Below are 18587 nucleotides of genomic sequence, written 5' to 3'. Positions count from 1 at the left end.
ATCGCCGATGTCGCGTCCGTGTCCGGTAAACCGCATAAACGTCCGTCTTCCGGCTCTGGATGAGAGGTTAGCTCTCTGTCCAAGCCGACCGTGCTGAAAATGGCTGTGGAGTTTTTGATGAATCGGCTTAAGGCCTTGCTGGTGCTGCTTTTCGGAATATTTAAGCGCGCGATGTGCTGCCTCCGACGTCGAAGACGATCGTCTTGCGACTCTGTGCCCTTGTCCAACGTCGGCGTGGTACCGAGTGTTCTCACTATCCCGATGGTACATATTTCTTATTTATGCAATAAGTGTCTCCTATATATAAACAAATGTATCTACTTTTTATGCAATTATATAAATAATTTCTTGTTTTTTGATAAAAAAAAAATACCGTACTGTTTTCAAATATCGTAGCAAACTAAAAAAAAACTTACAACCTTTATGTCTAATCTATGAATTGTACTAAAACGGAAGATATAACTACTATGTGTCAAGGTTTTTATAACAATTCTTATTAAGTATGCTTATTTAAGGAATTAGAGCAGTGGGATAATTGGGAAGAAAACCCAATCATTGTTATACCGGACAAGCCGGTTAATACTGTACAAGCTAAGATAGAGCAATATCGACAACAAGTAACTAAGTCTCCTGAAACACCCACTGAAGAACAGCTTAACTTTTTTGAGGTAATTCGGGCTAATTCTGAAACAATCGCTTTAATAAGAACACTAAAGATTTTACTTTTGCATCTTGTACAGGATATGACTCCAAAAATCACTAGACAAACAAAGATTCTAGTAAAGGATAAGAATGCAGATGGCTCATCTTGCAACATTGCAAAATTTACAGCTATGGATCCTGTTCCGACTGTAAGTCTATATCTAACAACTTGTAACATTCCAGAGATTCACATTCCTGTTATCTATTTAGAATGAATTAGGAGAATGGGAAGAAAACTCGGCTGGTTGGGAAGTAGATGATTTTAATGATCCTACCAAAGTGCTGCGAGAGCAAAGAAGAAGAGAACGGGAACAGCGATTAATAGAGCAGCATCAGAAAAGGCTGGAACGTACTGCAAAACCACAAGCCCTGGGTGCAAAACTGTGTTCCTGATGCGAGACCAGAAATATGTGGAAATTAATATCAAAATATACAATAATGTACAATTTAATGGGATACATGCCAGATATTTTTAACATAGAAATTGGCATTTTTTGTATATTAACTCTATTGATATAATTTTTGGTGTCACGTGTCAATTTTATTTTCTTGCTTTTTTATTATTGCTTATCAATCATTACAAGTTTAAAAATATGACGCGGAAATTTCTTGTCTAAATATTGCATTTTCAAGAAAATAAGATTTTATTTTACATCCCCTATATATTATTTGTATATTAAATATTTTTAATTTTCCAAAAGGGCACTAGAGAATTAATGAATGAGAATCATGAGAGAGAAAATGCAATACATTTACTTGAAACAGAGTGAAATTGCATGAATGTAGAGTATTATGTTAATGCATTGTATTATCTTTTAGAAGATTGAATGTTTTGTTATGTCATTTTATTGAAGTGTGTAAATGTACTCTTGCGGGCATTTTTCAGTATTTAAATATTTACGTCATTTCTCTTAATACATTATAAATGTAAACGGAAGAATAACGTGTAAACAATGTCGATGATTATCTCTAAAAATAATATTTGTAGACATTCCGTATGAATTTTGTACAATCTCGAGTGTGATGCGTCTGAACTTCTATATGAGCGGAATAATCGTTTTGTAAGTTTTTAATAAGTCAATGTATAGTAATCAGGCAGAACCTGTCACTTCACAAATGTTTGTTTATGAGTCTATAATCTTTATAGATTTTATTAGAAGCTAAAATCTTGGAGGCTGTGTGTAGAAAACAAAAGAGACTTTTTAGTGCAATGCTTCGACTTGTTATATTTTTTCCTTTTGTTATTCGTACACAATTGCAAAGAAAATGGCATGAATCATGGATTTTGAAGTGTTTCGTAATAAAAAAAAAAGGAATTCGTTTACGTTTAAATTTGGCAATACCTAACTCTCAAACATTCTATATCTATCAATTATGTACATAAAAGAATGTATTCTGTTCATTTCATGATCTCAGAAATTGCTTGTAAATAATGCAAAATTGTGTCTAAAATTCCACGTTATGAAAGAAATTTTATTTATTAAGCAAGAAAAGGAATATCCATAATAAATAAAAAAAAATTGATAAAATAATTTTGTTCAAACTTCAATTAACTTATCAGAAAATACTTATACTATTTTGTTCAGAATTTACAGAATTATACATTTTTTATGACAATGTATAGAGAAAAAGATTAGTCAGAACAAAATGTACATTAAAAAATTTTACTTTTAGACATTCCAAGGGTTAAATTAATCGCCGATTTCCTCAATCACTCAAGTTCGTCAGAAAGATTCATTTCATCTACAAACGGACCAACGCATATCTCAGACGTATACATGATTCATGTCAGTTCCATTCTCGTCACGTGCACATTGTCAACCTCAAGAGGTGAGTTGTTCATCAGTCTTCGATGACTTCGATCCCGTGGAGGGGACTAAGGAAGGGGAACCAGAATAATCTGATCGGATATCGGAAGCGCGCGTCGCTCCACACGTCGACACGCTCGCCAAAGACAGCTGGAGGACAGCGGGGACAGCTCAGGACAGCTAAGGGCTACTGATCGGCCGTTACGTGTCCGAGATCGAGACGTAAAAAGATTCCTTGTGAGAAAATTGTGAGACCCGGGGCATCGAGCCAGAATATGTCGACGGTGGATCGCCACTGAATTCCAGTGGAAGGAGAGAGACGGCAGGGAATTGAGACGGTCGCGCAACGAGATAACCAAGTTGATAGCGGACCGACGATAGGTTCGACTGTGTAAACACAGTCTCGTAGACGCGATCATGAACGTTTGCGAGTCAGTCGGGCTTTGCGGACGGTCACTTGTCCGGTGAGAGAGCGAGAGGGTAAATTTCTGTTTCTCGATACGGGACAATCGGGGCTCGTGACGTCGGGGACACGCGAGACGTATACGAACTCCCGTGGTAACGTGAAGGATTGATTTCCAGGTACCACGGTACCCGCCTTATCTGAACACGATGTGCCGCATGATAAGACCTGCAGCTTAACTGGGAATCACTGTGACTCATTTTGGTGTAAGATAGATCTGAAATCATGTAAAGTGAGGTGGAGGAATATCATCGTCGCAGCATAGTTTAGTCTGGTTTAGTCGCAAAAAAAAAACGCAACAATGGGTTCCATCGCTCTGGAGGAGTACGAGTTGATGAAGGACTCCAAGTATCGGGTGTAAGTAGAAGATAGATTAGCATGTTTAGTATCATTGACACATGCGACTCGGTAAATATTACACAACGTTATAGTAATTTACATTTCGTAGCTTGATATTTGTATAGTTCTGGTTAAGAAACTTGTGGTATTATATGTTGTATATTTATCACACAGCTATGTGTCTGCTGTTGACAAGGCCCTGAAGAGCTTCGAATATACGAGTGAATGGGCAGATTTAATCTCTGCTTTAGGAAAGCTCAACAAGGTGTTACTAAGCCATATGAAGTTTCCTGTTATTCCAAGGAGAATCAAAATATCAAAAAGACTAGCTCAATGCATGCATCCGGCATTACCTTCTGGTGTTCACTTAAAAGCTTTAGAAACGTATGATATTATTTTTAAGTGTATGGGTACTAATAGACTTAGTCATGAGCTTTTCATCTATAGCGCAGGTGAGTAAACATATTAAATAATAAAAATAATTACAGACTACTCTTTGATACATTCTTTATATTCGTTCTCATTTAGGACTATTTCCATTATTGGGTCATGCTGCTATGAACGTCAGACCATCATTGTTAACGGTATACGAGACACACTTTGTACCACTCGGCGAAAGATTGAGACCAGGATTAAGTGGTTTTCTAAGTGGCGTTCTTTTGGGCCTAGAAGATGGATCTGATCACTTTGACAGGTGCAATCTATGTTATCTTTGTTGCATTCCTTGTGTATATTTATAATAATTCGTAAATAGATTTGTGCGTGAGTAATATAGAAATTTATGGGGCATTATTTCACACTAGAACTAATTCCTTACTGGAAAAAGTATGTGAGGGTGTGGGTGCAGAACATTTTTATGCATGTCTCTGGGACTGCTTGGCTTCAAATTCTGGCATTCGATTGCCTGCGATATCATTCGTGCTAGCACATTTCAACAAAAAATTGTCAATGGAGGAACAAAAATATATTATGGGTACTAATATTAAAATTATGGTAAGAAAAATTTTAACGCGCGCTATAAATTTATTTTAAGATTTCATTCTCTAACGTATGGATTTAAAAAGATTTCAGCCTTGTGTGCTGGAGTACAAGATACTTCGGTGCTAGTGCAAAGAAGTGCACTGGATTTCCTATTGATAGGTTTTCCTATGCACAATAGTCAATTGACACATCCAGATATGATACTTTTAATTAAAGCTGCTTTAATTACTATATTGCGAAGGGACATGAGCTTAAACAGGTAAAGGAAGCTGCAATATGTAACAGTCTTCTTCATATCTTTATTTTATATAATTTTTTATCGTATAATTGTAGACGTTTGTTTGCTTGGCTGTTGGGCACCGAAGTAAGCACATCAATTTTGAAGAAGAAGAACCATATAATTACAGACACTAAGGAGAGTGTAACATATTTTGACATGTATTCGAAGGAAATGCTAGTTGAAGCGATAAAATATCTGCTTAAAGAAGTGTGTGAAGAAAATTCGCAAGATCTGAAACCGTATAGGATACTTGTCTCATTACTCGATAAGGTGGATATTGGACCAATAATTTTAGATGATATTCTGTTTGAAGTATTTAGGTAAGATCATAATTACAAAATAAACTGTTGAAATTGAAACCATTTATCAATGTATTTTTTAATATCCATGCATTGCTTATTTTAGGACGTTTTATAATGCATGCAAACAATCTACGTCAAATCATGCACCGAAAGCGAATGAAGTGGTAAAGTCTGCAAATCTGTTATTCTCAACTTTAGAACCGTCTTACATCTGGATACATTGTGGGCATCTATTTGAGAAAGCCTGTAATACTCGAGCAAAGACGCATGTTACGGTCGAAGACATTGTAAGACCGGTTGGTAGTGGAATGCCAAATCTCGTGGAAGTATGCGTGCTAACAGAATTTTTACTTGAGACTGTGTCATTAGATGCGTTTATAGATACGCCATCTGAACATCTTCCTGGCTTATTTTACGAAATAATCAGCAAACTTTTACATCACAGTAGTATTCTGTCCCCTACAGAGATTTCAAAAAGTCTCAAATTATGCGCCAAAATCTTATCGAAGGTACAACCAACAATGGTAACGGCTCATACGGATAAGTGTGAAATAGATGCCAAGTTGGACACGTCTCTGAATAGCATTACAGTTCCCAGCGATAATTCCCTGATGGCAATCCCTTTAGAGAAAAGTCAGTCAGATAGTAAATTGAATAAACCTGATACATCCAATATCTCCTTCACAGAGAAAAGCCCAAGTACAAGAAGAAGAGCCAATTCCGGTGGTGCCACTAAAAGAAACGAAAAGAAGTCGAAGAAAAAGGGAAGTAAAAGCACTTCCAAATTAAACGACACGTACACTATACAGGCTGATGGCAGCAGCATATCTGTTGTAGTGAGCGAAGATACGAAACCTTTACCTAGAAATAAAAGTATGGACGATATTAAAGCAAACTGCGTCGAAATCGATGATATCTCTTCATCAGTGATTCAATCCTCAGACAGTCGTCTGTCTATGTTAAAACATTTTAAGAATGTTACTCCAATGGGATCGACAGGATCCTTATGTAGGGGACCATCTCCAGCGTTTCAAGCACAGCATTCCATGTTGGAAAAGTGCCTCCGGCAATACGAGATATTTTACGTTAAATTAATTAGCAACCGGATACTTAGTAAAGAGAGAACAGTACAGGATATGTTTGATTATTTAGTGGTGTCTTCTCCGAGAAAGAGTTTTGATGAGAGAATGCGTTACTTGGAATTTATGCTAAATTCGAGATTAAGCATAGATGACTCCGGATTTTTTAGTCAAGACTCATCCGTAATTGAAGATACCAAGTGCCTAGATATTTTTCACCTATTCCTCGATATGGCGACATACTCAGAATGGATCGAAACTATGAAAATAGCGTCCAGCTTGTTCGTCGAATTGTCCACATTTCCAAAATACTTTTTGCCCGGCGACGACGTACTCGTAGAAGAAGAACCGAAATTCGAACATGTTCTTCCGGATTGGTTGAAAATTTTAATAGTCTGCTCTTGCTGGTTGCAAAAGCAACCCGCATTACAATTAACGAGTATTGCTACGTTATTGGACTTAGTGGCATTGTTAAAAGCACATAACGACGTCGAGACACATCCAAAAAGTGGAGAGGGTGTGACGACAGTAATTATTGTTCCCCTGTTAAAGCAATGGCACATAACTTACTTGATGCAGTATACCAATGTATTTCAGGTAGGTTTTTTAGTATTTCTGTATACAGCATTTGATTAAAAATATGTGAGATTTTAAATAGAATTATTTTTAATACGAAGGTATTGGCACATTCCTTGTGGCATCATTTGGGCGAACTTCCCGCCCATAAATTCAGGATGCGTTGCGTAGAACTATTGCACGAATTACATCATGCTTTATACGATTCTTGCGATGCAGTTGAGAACTTAATAGGGTCCGCACTTACCTCTGAAAATCCCGAAAAAAGGATCGAGGCCTTCGGTAGATTCGCTACTTTATGGCATTTAGGACGAGAAATTGAAACGAATCCAAGATTGCGTGGCTGTCTCAGAACTTTTGATCAGTAAGTAAAACAGTTTTTACAGTATCTGTCCAGTTATTATCCACCTATTTATAATTACAGTTTTTACAAAGCTTTCGTTTTCTGTTATGCTGTATAGATCTTTGTTGAAAATGTTGGACAATCTTCAGCTTGCGGACAACTCGCCGTTAAAGCTGCAGGCTCAATCGTGGCTGTTACATTCCTTAATGCGTGGCGATATATCACGTGTAATAGATCCACTGCTGACAATACTATTAGATCCATCCACATGTCGTATGAGTGTTCTTCATGTGAGTATACAACATAGTAATACCGTCCTAACGAAAAACGATCCCGTGGAAGAGAAGTCAGAGATCCAAGATGACACTGAAGGCGCCGCGAAAATTTACGCAATCAGTTCGGTCGATGGTAATGTAATATATCACGTGAGCGATAACGTGGATGAGGACAAAAAGTGGAAGAAGGGTAAAAAAAAGAAGCAGATAAATCCTGTTAAGATAAAACGTATCTTTGCGGTGACAACGCTAGCGACTGGAGATAATTGCAATCACTATGTCACTGAAAGAAATCAATTTATGAAGGAACTTGAAGTACCGCCCAGTATATCCGGCAACAGGAAGATTTCTGTGTTCGTAAATCCTCTCTCGATCAATTGTAACGAAAATTCAAATGACTCCTTAACGGAGGACGATTCGCTGCCTAGCATGCGCAAAACGAATTTAACAACAGAGTTGCTAAAAAATGCCACCCGTTTCAAGAAAATTGATTTCGACAAAGGTTCTACTGCCAGTTTAGATGAAAGTCTTTTCGAATCGGCGAATTCCAGCTTGAAAGCAAAGGATAAGAGTAGCTACAAGAAGCTAAACGACGATGTCGATTCTTCGTCGGATTCCATAACGAATAGCTTAGACTCGAGCAGTCCTGAAGTAACTAACAAACAATCCAAACACAAGAAAGAAACTCTTATAATGCCAGGCAGTTCCAGAGAAGTAGCGGGCACTATCATAAAGGGCAGGTATTACAGCACAAACGAGTTTAGCACGAATTACGATCACGATATCGGCAGTTTTGAAGCAAGCGTAGAGGTACCTAGCTGGACGATGGACGATGACGATGGCGAATTAGACGTCAGTACTACTGCGGAAGAGTACTTCAGCAACTCCAGCAGTACCAGTATAGTCGAAGAAATTTTGAATGAAGTGTTCGATCGCGCGATGCAACTATGTGACGTCGCCGAACCACCTAAAAACGCAAGTATTTTGTTATTTAGCTTATCTGATATCACGATATTCTTTTAATATTTTTTATCCTGCAGGAAGAGGTTCCGCAACATAATGCGAAAACTAATCGAAATGTCGGCTTGGGTGTTCACAATCTTCACTCCCACATGTTGCTCTACTGTGGAGTATATGATTCAGCCAGAACTCTTTACGCTCTACGTACCCTCAGAAACGAACTCTTAACGAACACGCGAATGTTCCTGTGTTGTGCAGCGACGACTGGTGTAGCGAACACAACGAAGAACACAGTGTTATTAAACTTGTTAGCAAGACATAGAAAAAGTGTTTTTGGTAGGAACTTTCATGGTGATATAGCTAATACGGAATTTATAGCGGCTTACAGAAGTAGTATGTATCTGGAAGTGTTGATAAGCGTATGCCTGTACTTCGCGAGAAGCTACTATCCAAATCTGGGGCAAATGAGACTTACCTACGAAGAGATCGCGGGTAATCGCCAAGTATGTATTCAATTTTTTTCAAGTGTCTATAAAAGAGCATTTTTGAAAAAGATACACAAATTAAGAAATTATTAGATTTTTATTTTCGTATTATTAAATTGTTAATTTTGTTAGTATCGACGATATTTTTTTACAGGTACAACTTGCGAGTGCGGAGTTACTAACGTTAATATTTTCTGAGTTAATTCCGATCGTTCGCGATTCTGGGAAAGGCTTTAGTTGCTACATAGTTGATTTATTGACTAAATGTAAAGTACAAAAAGTTGCTTTGCATTGTCTTGTGTCCAGTGTTATGAGTATGAAGAACGCTCACAAAGAAAACGAAGATGTTTCCACATTTACTGAAGAAATCGTATTGTTTAATGATCCGTTTATTGATAATGATGTTAACAAATGTAAATATAGAGCAAGTGATCATACGGAAGCTTTCCAAATACAGTTGTTACGGTAATTATTCGATAAATTTAACAAGAATATTTTGCTAATCTATGACTAATTAAATTGAATTTACATGAGCATTACAACTATTTTCAATTGTATTCATATAATGTTTGTTAAAATGATGGATTAATTATTTTTTAAGGTTATTATTAGCATTAATTATGTTGGAGCATCAGTGCAGTAGTCAAAAAGGAGAGGAAATGAATTCTACAACGTCGCTCATACCAAGTTCGCCGACACGAGCATCAAATTTGATCGGAAATAGTTTGACGTTGAAATACGTTTCTGGAGCAGCAATACCACAGCAACCAATGTTTCTTGCTAGTATTCTTAGCGCCTTGCAACTCGTATGTTATTTAATTCATTCATGTTGTTAAATCAATTAAAAAATTTATACATATTTCTTAGACAAGATAAGTAATTAATTTTGTTATTGATAAGTAATAAATTATAAATAATATTTTTCAATTATAAATTGTTTCTATAAATTATGAATTGATCTGAAGTAGAAAGTGATAATCGATCATCAATCGTATGTAGTCCCCCCCGCGACGCTGATAGATTTTCAGCATTGACGCATACATATTCACTACCAGTCCATAGAATATTTTGCTAATCTATGACTAATTAAATTGAATTTACATGAGCATTACAACTATTTTCAATTGTATTCATATAATGTTTGTTAAAATGATGGATTAATTATTTTTTAAGGTTATTATTAGCATTAATTATGTTGGAGCATCAGTGCAGTAGTCAAAAAGGAGAGGAAATGAATTCTACAACGTCGCTCATACCAAGTTCGCCGACACGAGCATCAAATTTGATCGGAAATAGTTTGACGTTGAAATACGTTTCTGGAGCAGCAATACCACAGCAACCAATGTTTCTTGCTAGTATTCTTAGCGCCTTGCAACTCGTATGTTATTTAATTCATTCATGTTGTTAAATCAATTAAAAAATTTATACATATTTCTTAGACAAGATAAGTAATTAATTTTGTTATTGATAAGTAATAAATTATAAATAATATTTTTCAATTATAAATTGTTTCTATAAATTATGAATTGATCTGAAGTAGAAAGTGATAATCGATCATCAACAAAATAAACAATGAATATAAATTTTGTAGGATCATATGAGGCATCTTCATCAACATTGGACCACTCTTGTTACGTCTAGCCTGCCTTTTATGGGACCGTCTTTAACATCTGTTGTAACATCAGTTATTCATCAACTATGCAGTAATATTGAGCATCTAGCATCGTATTACATTAATGAAGATGCGACATTGACATCGAAATTGCAAGATATAAGCACAGTGGAATGCTGCTTGCCTGCAGATTACACTGTAACACATTTAGAAGCTTTGACATATTTACTCCATTACTGTCTGTTGGATACTTCCCAGCAAATCGGATTCTCGTTTAATCAGCCATTAAGTGGTACTATACAAACAGGAATTCCCGGCGCTAATCCCGGGCAAATATTCAATAATCTTATACATGTCTTTATGCCCAGTCCACTTTCTCCGGTTAGTTGAATAAAATATATATTTCAATTAATATATTTGAATCGTAGTTATTTGATTTATTCGATATGTTATAGCAAAGTTTTTGTTTGTCGTAGGATTTATCCACAGCCAAAGATAAAAATGGCGCAAATGAGCTGCAGCAACATGCCAGGAGAACAGCATTAAGTCATTTACCAAGAATAATAGCATCATTGTCTGCTTTATGGCAAGCGGTTCTGGCAACAAAAGACAAGTATATCTTATTTGTGTTTTTTATTAATCAGAAATATGTAGGAAAATTATATTATGTTAACGAATTCTTTTAATGGTATTGTACAGTGAACAAGCCAGTTGTGTGGTTGGTAGTCCGAGAATAGTTAAATATCAATTGTTGGAACTCTTGTCTCCAATCTCTTTCCATCATGGAGCCAACTTCTTGGCTGCAGTCGCAGTTGCCTGGCATGAAAGGCGCCAATCCGCCGCATCAAAAAAGGTAAAGAAAATAAGATAAGTAATAATTAATATCAGTTTTAGAAAAAAATATCTTAATTGCTGTTTGTTTTGCAGATACTTCCAGAAGCGTGTCCTAACCAGCAAGTAATGGTTCATCTTGTTAGTGCGATTCGTGTTATGCCTATTGATACTTTGGTACACACCGTACATCAAGTAGTGAAAACGCCACCACCCATACATGGTGTCAAACAAGATTTCTCATTGGAAGTCTCAGTGCTAGAATTACTTTACGTATACATGCAGAGTAACACGTCGCAATCACTTATTGAATCTTGGGCATCTTTGTTTAGTTTATTAAAGGATGGTCTGTCGCTAACAGCACCTGCCCAATTTCTCTTACTGGCTATACTAAACGAATATGTACAAAAGTGCCCACCTATGCAAGAAAAGAAAGATATCAAAGATTTGCAAGACGTGTCTGCGAAGGTTATTATCTATTTATACATTGTATAATAATTAATAACACGGTTGTTGAATGTTCTTAATAAACATTTCAGTTGATCGAATCGTGTTCGCAAATAGCCGGTGCCTGTTTAGAGCAAACCACATGGCTAAGAAGGAATTTAGCTGTCCGAGAAGATGTTTTTGAAGTAGTCGAAGGTTCTTCGGAAGGTAAAGAGGGAAAAAATGGTGCTGGTGCGTAACATGTAATTTATTTTGTAGATATATTCTAAAAATATTTAATAACAGGAAATTCTTTTTATTATTTGTAATTTCTTTTTTTCTTATGCAATTGGCAATTACAAATAGCTCTATATTTTTTCCTCTACATATTCATAATTATCATTGAAAGCTTTGTGTTACAGTAACACCCGGAACCCCACCTAATGCAGCATACAGTGTTCAAGCGCAGGCGGTATTAGCGGAAATACTTGCACCACTATTGGATGTCAGTTACGGTTCGCAAGAGAAAGAGCGAGTGGTAACACTTCTGACAAACCTCATGTACAATGTTACACCCTATCTAAAGAATCACACGTAAGTTTAAAAGTTTGCTATATAAAGATTTTGTTTAAATTTCTGTGAGGTTCGGATTAGAAAGAATAGAGCGTCTGAACTTGCTTATTTTATTTAACTTTACAGGATAAAAAATATCGCCTCGTTTACCGCTTGTTCTCAACTACTGGCTTCCTTATCAGGATATCAGTACACGAGAAAGGCATGGCGCAAGGATGTTTTAGACTTGTTACTTGACTCGGCCTTTTTCCAAATGATACCCGCCTGTCTACCGTACTGGAGAACCATAATAGACAATCTGATGACGCATGACAACACTACCTTCAGAGATTTAATGAGTAATACACATTTTTTATTACATTTACGCAATGTATGTATCGATTATAATTAAACAAATTAACACATTACGATTGATCTGTCAAATAGATCGCGTTTCCATGGCACAAGGTAGCGGAATCAGTATATTTTCTTCGAAGGAGCAGGAATATGAACAAAAAGCGCAGCTCTTAAAGCGTTTGGCATTTGTCATCCTTTGCAGTGAAATGGATCAATATCACAAATATATGCCGGAGATACAAGGTAAACATGTTTGCGAAATACATTTATAGACTATATTACATATAATAATTGTTTTCATACACACTAATTATTTTACTTTTAGAACGTTTAGCAGACAGTTTACGTCTACCTCAAGTAATTCCGTCTATTCAGGCGCAAGTATTTCTCTGTTTTCGCGTACTGCTATTGAGAATGTCACCACAACACGCAACGTCCTTATGGCCAGTTATAGTTAGCGAACTCGTTCAAGTATTCCTCTACATTGAGCAAGAATTGAATACAGATAGCGAAGAGTTCAGGTACGTGCATTTATTTAATCTATGTGCTTATTGAGCAAATTTGCTTGTGGGACGCTGTTGCTTCGTATGTGCATGTACGTTTACTTTACAATGTGCGATTGTTTATTTGAGGTATTTAAATTACTTCGTTTTTAATCTTCTTTCAAAACTCATGTTCTGATCTCTAAAACTCATGAACGTTGAAAAAATGCTATAATACATCTCTTTTGAAATCGATATAATCTGATTCAATAATCACCAATTTTTTTAAAATGCTCGAAATGTAAACGCGATGAAAAACGCAGTTTTTAATACGTGAAATAGAAACGAGATAAAATTATGCGATATAAGACCATCACTTATCGTGGTCTTATATATGTATAGAGGATGTTAAATAGCAGAATGTTTGTCTGTGTATGTCCCCCAACTAACATGGATATTATCTAATATTGTACCGTTTTGACTCTGTTTCGGCATCTTCGCGATTTGATGGGATTTGTGGTGCCTCCATAACTTGAATGGTGTTGGGACGGCAGTCGTCATAGCAGGTAACTTAATGGTCCATCCAATGCATATCCGACGTACATACATACCGCACGCGTATGCATATTGTTAATGTTGTAAAGAAACTCGAGTACAGTGATGTAAAAGATACTTTAGTTTCAACACCTAGTATAATATTTCAAATAAAATTGACAATGCGCACAAAATTATTTTCATATCGTGCTGAAATTATTTTTACATTACACAAGTTCAGTTAAGCTCTCATTTTTGTATAAAAATGTATGATGAGATACTTATTCCTTAAGCCCGATGGATTCAGGTTTCATTACGAAACCAATTAACCATGCGAATATTGGCCTTCACGAGAGAGTGATAAGATACTTAAAACAAATAAATACTCAAAGGACTAGATGCAAATATTTGCTAAAAAAAAAAAGAAGTAGCTATAGAGATATTAAAATATTTAAAAGACTCTGGGAGCGTAAAAAACCATTTACGCCACTGTGTCGAGTATATTGAATGTCAAAGGGCATTGCTAATAACAATCTTGTATCTTGTTGACTGACCTCCGCAGGGAAATTGCGTATTTTTCATATCTTGGATATCAAATTATGGTTCCAAAAAAAGTTTTGCATTTTATCATCCGCTAGCATTATATTAAATAACACATTATTTGCATTTTTTTGCACGCAGTTCGCACATTAAATTATTGTCAGCTCTGGACTCGTCGTGGGCTGTTAACGCCAGCAACGGACTTCAAGCACACGGGCATCCTCACTGGTTGCAATTACAGCTGGCCGCTGCTAAGTTGCTAGATCTCGCGTTGCTATTACCCGCGCACAGATTACCACAGTTTCAGATGTAAGCGGAGGGAAAAGAATTTTGAAGCAACATTTATTTTGTTCTGAGATAATCTATATTATTCCGTTTACAGGTATAAATGGGCGTTCGTCGGAGACGCAGCGGCTGGTTGTACAGATAACAATAATTTATCCTCGGACTTTGTGCCGCATATTACAAGAATAGCAAAATTGATGGATAGTAAGGTGAGTTACCACGATTCATCTTGCTTTCGTGACATAATAAATTATTCGATGCAATTGTCGGGTACACAGTCAACTTTATTCGCGATGAAGAGTAATTTAATGAATATTAAGAATGAGAACATAATATAAAATTTAGTAATTGTAATTGTAGTCTTCCGTCGAACATTCCTCGGGTAACAGACATCTTTGTGCTTTCTCATCAAAAACGTACTTTTCTTTACACTCGCATCCGCTTCTGCACGGTGTGTAACAGTCCACTTTATCCGGCTTCGAGCATGTGAATTGGCAAAGACAATGCGTCCAAACCGATCTATCATCGCATTCTTTAATCTTCCCCGAACGTATGTAATCAAATTCGTCGTAATCGTATCCGGGAATTCGATATTTGGTATATCTGTAAACTTTCTCAGACAGTTTGTGCCAGTTAAACTGCTTATCGAAAGAATCCCTCTCAAACGAATCGATACTGTTTCTAAAAACAGCGTAATTTGAACTAGGATATGTGCCGTCCTGACTGTCTGTGTCATCGAAATCGTTTGCAACATAAAAATCATCTTGCCCGACACTGTTGTATTCTTTATTGAAACTTTTTGAGCGATGTGTTGATAAATCTTCATAAAAATCAAAATCATTGTAGTCGTCCATGTAGTACTCTGTGACAATTACACACAATAATTAAGTTATCGCAATATTTATTAATTAAATACATCAGTAAAGTATGAAATAAAATTAATTTCTTTTATTTATTTTTAATTAAATAAATATTGTGAAATAAAATAGATTATGATACGAGATTTTATGAACTGTTTCTTGTTTAATGCTTTTTATTTGCTTAATGACTTGAAAAACTTAGTTTAAACTAAGAATAAAAAATTAACAATTCTATAAGAACATAGGCTCAAGAGATTGAATCTAAATATATGTAAAATTATTATCAATGTGATCCAACACTAGTTGTTCGTGTGAATTATAAGTAACTTTATTAAATAACATACAATAATATAAATATAATAAACGTTTCGACCTTTCGTTTAAGTCTTCATCAGTATAAATTTGATCTCAGTGTCAAAATTTGACTCTAACGTCATGAGAACACGATGTACATATTAAGTGAAATTGGACCTCGAACTTCTTGATTTGATGAACAAAACTATAAGACGAGCGAACAATTTCAACATGAACAACTAGTGTTGGCGCACATTGGCAATAATTTTACATGTATTTAAATAAAATACATATTACATAATTTTTTCGTTTAAGAGAAGATGGAATTGATTAAATTAATTTCGTAAGAAAGGCTGTTCTATCTGCAGTCATCTCTTCATTAATGTACCTATATATTTGCTCTCATAATTAATATCAATTAACTTACATTAAAATCATATTCAGTTATTATATCAAGAGCATTCAAAATATGATTACCATAAACAAAAAGGATGAACATTTATGTTATATAATATATCTATAGATAAATAGACAAATTATTAATACTTTCTTAAATTCTAAATTTTCTTAGCACTTTCTTAAATTTTATCTTATTTTTATCAGTCCCAAGTCAACTTTTCTTTCATAAAATTGTCAAGGTGCAATTTAATTTTTAAATTATAAATTTGAACATCCCGTATAAACGAATGTGACAGAAGAATATATGTATTAGGAGAAAATTGAGGGAAAGCATTATTACATATATGAACCTGTTTTTCTTTAAAAAAAAAAAAAAAAAAAAGAATGTGAGGGTATCTTTTTAATTATAATACTTATTACTTTTTGATACTCACGTGCAGTGACAACTATTATAGTGTATAGAATGTAATAAGATAAGATTTTCAGCCAGGCCATCTCTATGATCGTTTTTACACGGACGGTCGACAAACTCGATGTACACTCTTAGAATTAAACCGTGTAACTACTAACTAGTCTCAATTATCACTGTAACCCTGCTTTTTTATTGGTTCCGGCTTAAAGGCATTGCTGTTATTGCGTTACGACAAAAATTTTAATTAATTCCTTTGTTACTAATTATAATAATATACATTATAATAATATACATTAATAATTTTTTTTTCGAAAAATATAAAAAATTCTATTAAATAATAGTTATCTAAATCTCGCGTTTTCTATAATTGATATATGTACTATGAGATCACACAGTTACAGGAACTTAGTGTACAAACGCTGTCAGCAATACTGAAATACTTATTTTATTTTAGTACGTGAGAAAGCAAAAGCACATATATATATTCGTTTTTGCAACTAAGCCAATGCGCGATCTTGAGTCGAGTAGTATTGTGCAATATTTAGCGCTGCAAACGTAATTTTTCATTTCTTTACGTATTGTTTCATATTGTTCCTTTATCATGTATTAAACAGAAATGTTCCTTTTTTATTTTTTGTAAAATTTGTACTGATTTCTTTTTATAGTTCAAGCCAGAAGGTCCACCACCCAAAAGAAATCCGGGAGAACTTCTACTAACGTCGAATAACGTTCGCTCTTTACAAGATCTGCATCATTTCTTCTCGAGCCTTAGTCGCGCTACTTGTGACACGTATGTGCCGATAAATAACATGCAACTGGAGACTGTAATCGAGCAGGACTTCCTTGAGAAAATACCAGCCGTGCCAGCGAGATAGTAAGGATGCTAGTGAAACCGTATAAATAATATTTATTCACATCGGGAAGAGATATGTCGTTAAGACACGTTTTATTCTTTGATATATATTTATAAAAAATATATACAAGATATCACGAAGATAATCAGCGCACCTAAGTCTATACGTAAATGCTACATAGTATAAATGTGACACACACAATTATAATACAAGTATTTAAGAAATGCGCCAACTGTTCCTGTCATTAAATGTCTCGAAGCATTCACTTAATAAATAAAAAAAAGATTTACTCTGTGTCAATAAAAGTATGATGAATTTGAAAAAAAGACAAATAGACAAATTTTAATTACATAAAATAAAATGATCGATATGTCGAAAACTATAGGAATTCCTTTGTACAAATCGATCGTGAACGAAATGGAAAATGTTTTTTACAAATTGAGAATCAGATGTGAATCTGGAGGTGGCGTAATTCGACGATTTCTGTTACTGATTTTTTTTTATTGATTAAGCTTTCGACTTGTCTCCTCATTCGGTTGTGAATAGTTATTTGCATGTATTGTATAATATAGCAAGCTAAACTCGCTTGTTGGCCTGCTGTTGTAATATTGTAAAAAGCGTGTACATAAAACAGTGTAACATAATATTTATACAGAACATGAAGAAAGGTCTTCCCGCTATTTTCTGACACACACACATCTATCATAATTTTTTTCGTTGGTAGTTTTATTTCTCCTTTTTTAACTCCGAATCGTGTAATTTAAAGTAACAAATCGTAAGAAATTTCTTCACAGATCTGAACAGCATACGTCACGCTGAAACGCAGGCAGTGGAAGATGAGTAACCGAAGACAAAAATTTAAATAATGCTCCGATCTTAATACGAAGTGCGTAAATCGCTGTATGTGGAAGTTGTGAATAAGATTTCACGAAGTAAAATCTCAGGCGAGTAGAGTAAAGATACATTAAGATGCAGTTATTTTTGATAATGTTACCTGTAATTGTTCTCCATCCGCTCACTTTATGCGTTTTGAATTATTCAACCAAAGCGGTACACTATAAAAACTTATGAACTTTTATCTTAATTTTACTACCATACAGTTATTATCTCAAACTCTTTTCATTTTAACAAATAGACTTTCTAACTGACAAATTAATATTACATATTGCAACATGATATATAAAAAACATCATATAAAAAACGCGTACTTGAAATAACACGCTATATTTTTATGAGAAATTAGTTCAATATATACTGAGGAAAAATAAAGTCTACTGCTAAGAATGTATACTTTTAATCCAGTGTATGGTGTATCCATATAAGCTTCTGCATACAGTTAAGAATTAAATAAAAACTTACAGATAATATTGAGATATATAAATTAAAAAATGTACATTGAGATATATAATTAAAAAATGTCATCTATTTTGCTCAATACAAATTTTGAAATTGTTTCAAATGTCTGTGTTAAGACGCATATTGTTACGATCTTATACGTTATTAAACATCTCTTCTTTTTTGCTAAAATAATTTTTTAAAGTCAGGATAGTTCTTTC

At 34.8% G+C, this 18587-nt stretch overlaps 3 protein-coding genes across 3 annotated transcripts; 2 read left to right on the top strand and 1 right to left on the bottom strand.

The window, feature by feature from the left end:
- The first annotated feature begins 11 nt into the window (after positions 1–11).
- On the top strand, positions 12–1163 carry LOC108777812 (receptor-binding cancer antigen expressed on SiSo cells). Its single transcript, XM_018544785.1, has 4 exons — positions 12–264; positions 516–668; positions 741–851; positions 913–1163. The coding sequence occupies exons 1-4, from the start codon at positions 100–102 to the stop codon at positions 1093–1095; spliced, it is 612 nt and encodes a 203-aa protein (XP_018400287.1). The 5' UTR covers positions 12–99; the 3' UTR covers positions 1096–1163.
- Positions 1164–3274: 2111 nt separating this feature from the next.
- Positions 3275–18139, top strand: LOC108777837 (protein dopey-1 homolog). Its single transcript, XM_018544817.1, has 26 exons — positions 3275–3330; positions 3487–3764; positions 3841–4006; positions 4116–4305; positions 4377–4552; positions 4627–4893; positions 4979–6551; positions 6632–6894; positions 6992–8120; positions 8180–8611; positions 8748–9058; positions 9195–9399; positions 10185–10586; positions 10682–10818; positions 10905–11058; positions 11133–11504; positions 11576–11714; positions 11885–12056; positions 12162–12373; positions 12462–12614; positions 12697–12892; positions 13408–13419; positions 14069–14236; positions 14310–14421; positions 16843–17051; positions 17826–18139. Coding segments are annotated over exons 1-26 (7485 nt in total). The 3' UTR covers positions 17827–18139.
- On the bottom strand, positions 14480–16339 carry LOC108777838 (uncharacterized). The gene is made up of 2 exons (XM_018544818.1): positions 16200–16339; positions 14480–15074 (listed from the first exon to the last, which is right to left on the bottom strand). Exons 1-2 carry the CDS (start codon positions 16258–16260, stop codon positions 14554–14556), a joined length of 582 nt encoding a protein of 193 aa, XP_018400320.1. The 5' UTR covers positions 16261–16339; the 3' UTR covers positions 14480–14553.
- Positions 18140–18587: the final 448 nt, after the last annotated feature.

This window comes from Cyphomyrmex costatus, unplaced genomic scaffold (genome assembly GCF_001594065.2).
Source record: "Cyphomyrmex costatus isolate MS0001 unplaced genomic scaffold, Ccosl1.0 scaffold467, whole genome shotgun sequence".
NCBI classification, from domain to species: Eukaryota; Metazoa; Arthropoda; class Insecta; order Hymenoptera; family Formicidae; genus Cyphomyrmex; species Cyphomyrmex costatus.
Note: the sequence above shows the minus strand (reverse complement) of the source record. Positions and strands in the feature narration are given on the sequence as shown.

What these genes read in the sequence shown, in the direction of transcription:
- LOC108777812 (XM_018544785.1), top strand. Translation starts at nt 100, where the DNA reads ATGGCTGTGGAGTTTTTGATGAATCGGCTTAAGGCCTTGCTGGTGCTG. An exon ending in GTGTTCTCACTATCCCGATG is followed by an intron (nt 265 to 515) that starts GTACATATTTCT and finishes TGCTTATTTAAG; the next exon opens with GAATTAGAGCAGTGGGATAA. An exon ending in AACAGCTTAACTTTTTTGAG is followed by an intron (nt 669 to 740) that starts GTAATTCGGGCT and finishes CATCTTGTACAG; the next exon opens with GATATGACTCCAAAAATCAC.
- LOC108777837 (XM_018544817.1), top strand. Translation starts at nt 3,275, where the DNA reads ATGGGTTCCATCGCTCTGGAGGAGTACGAGTTGATGAAGGACTCCAAG. An exon ending in AAGGACTCCAAGTATCGGGT is followed by an intron (nt 3,331 to 3,486) that starts GTAAGTAGAAGA and finishes TTTATCACACAG; the next exon opens with CTATGTGTCTGCTGTTGACA. An exon ending in CCCTATCTAAAGAATCACAC is followed by an intron (nt 12,057 to 12,161) that starts GTAAGTTTAAAA and finishes TTAACTTTACAG; the next exon opens with GATAAAAAATATCGCCTCGT.
- LOC108777838 (XM_018544818.1), bottom strand. Translation starts at nt 16,260, where the DNA reads ATGGCCTGGCTGAAAATCTTATCTTATTACATTCTATACACTATAATA. An exon ending in TATAATAGTTGTCACTGCAC is followed by an intron (nt 15,075 to 16,199) that starts GTGAGTATCAAA and finishes TAATTGTCACAG; the next exon opens with AGTACTACATGGACGACTAC.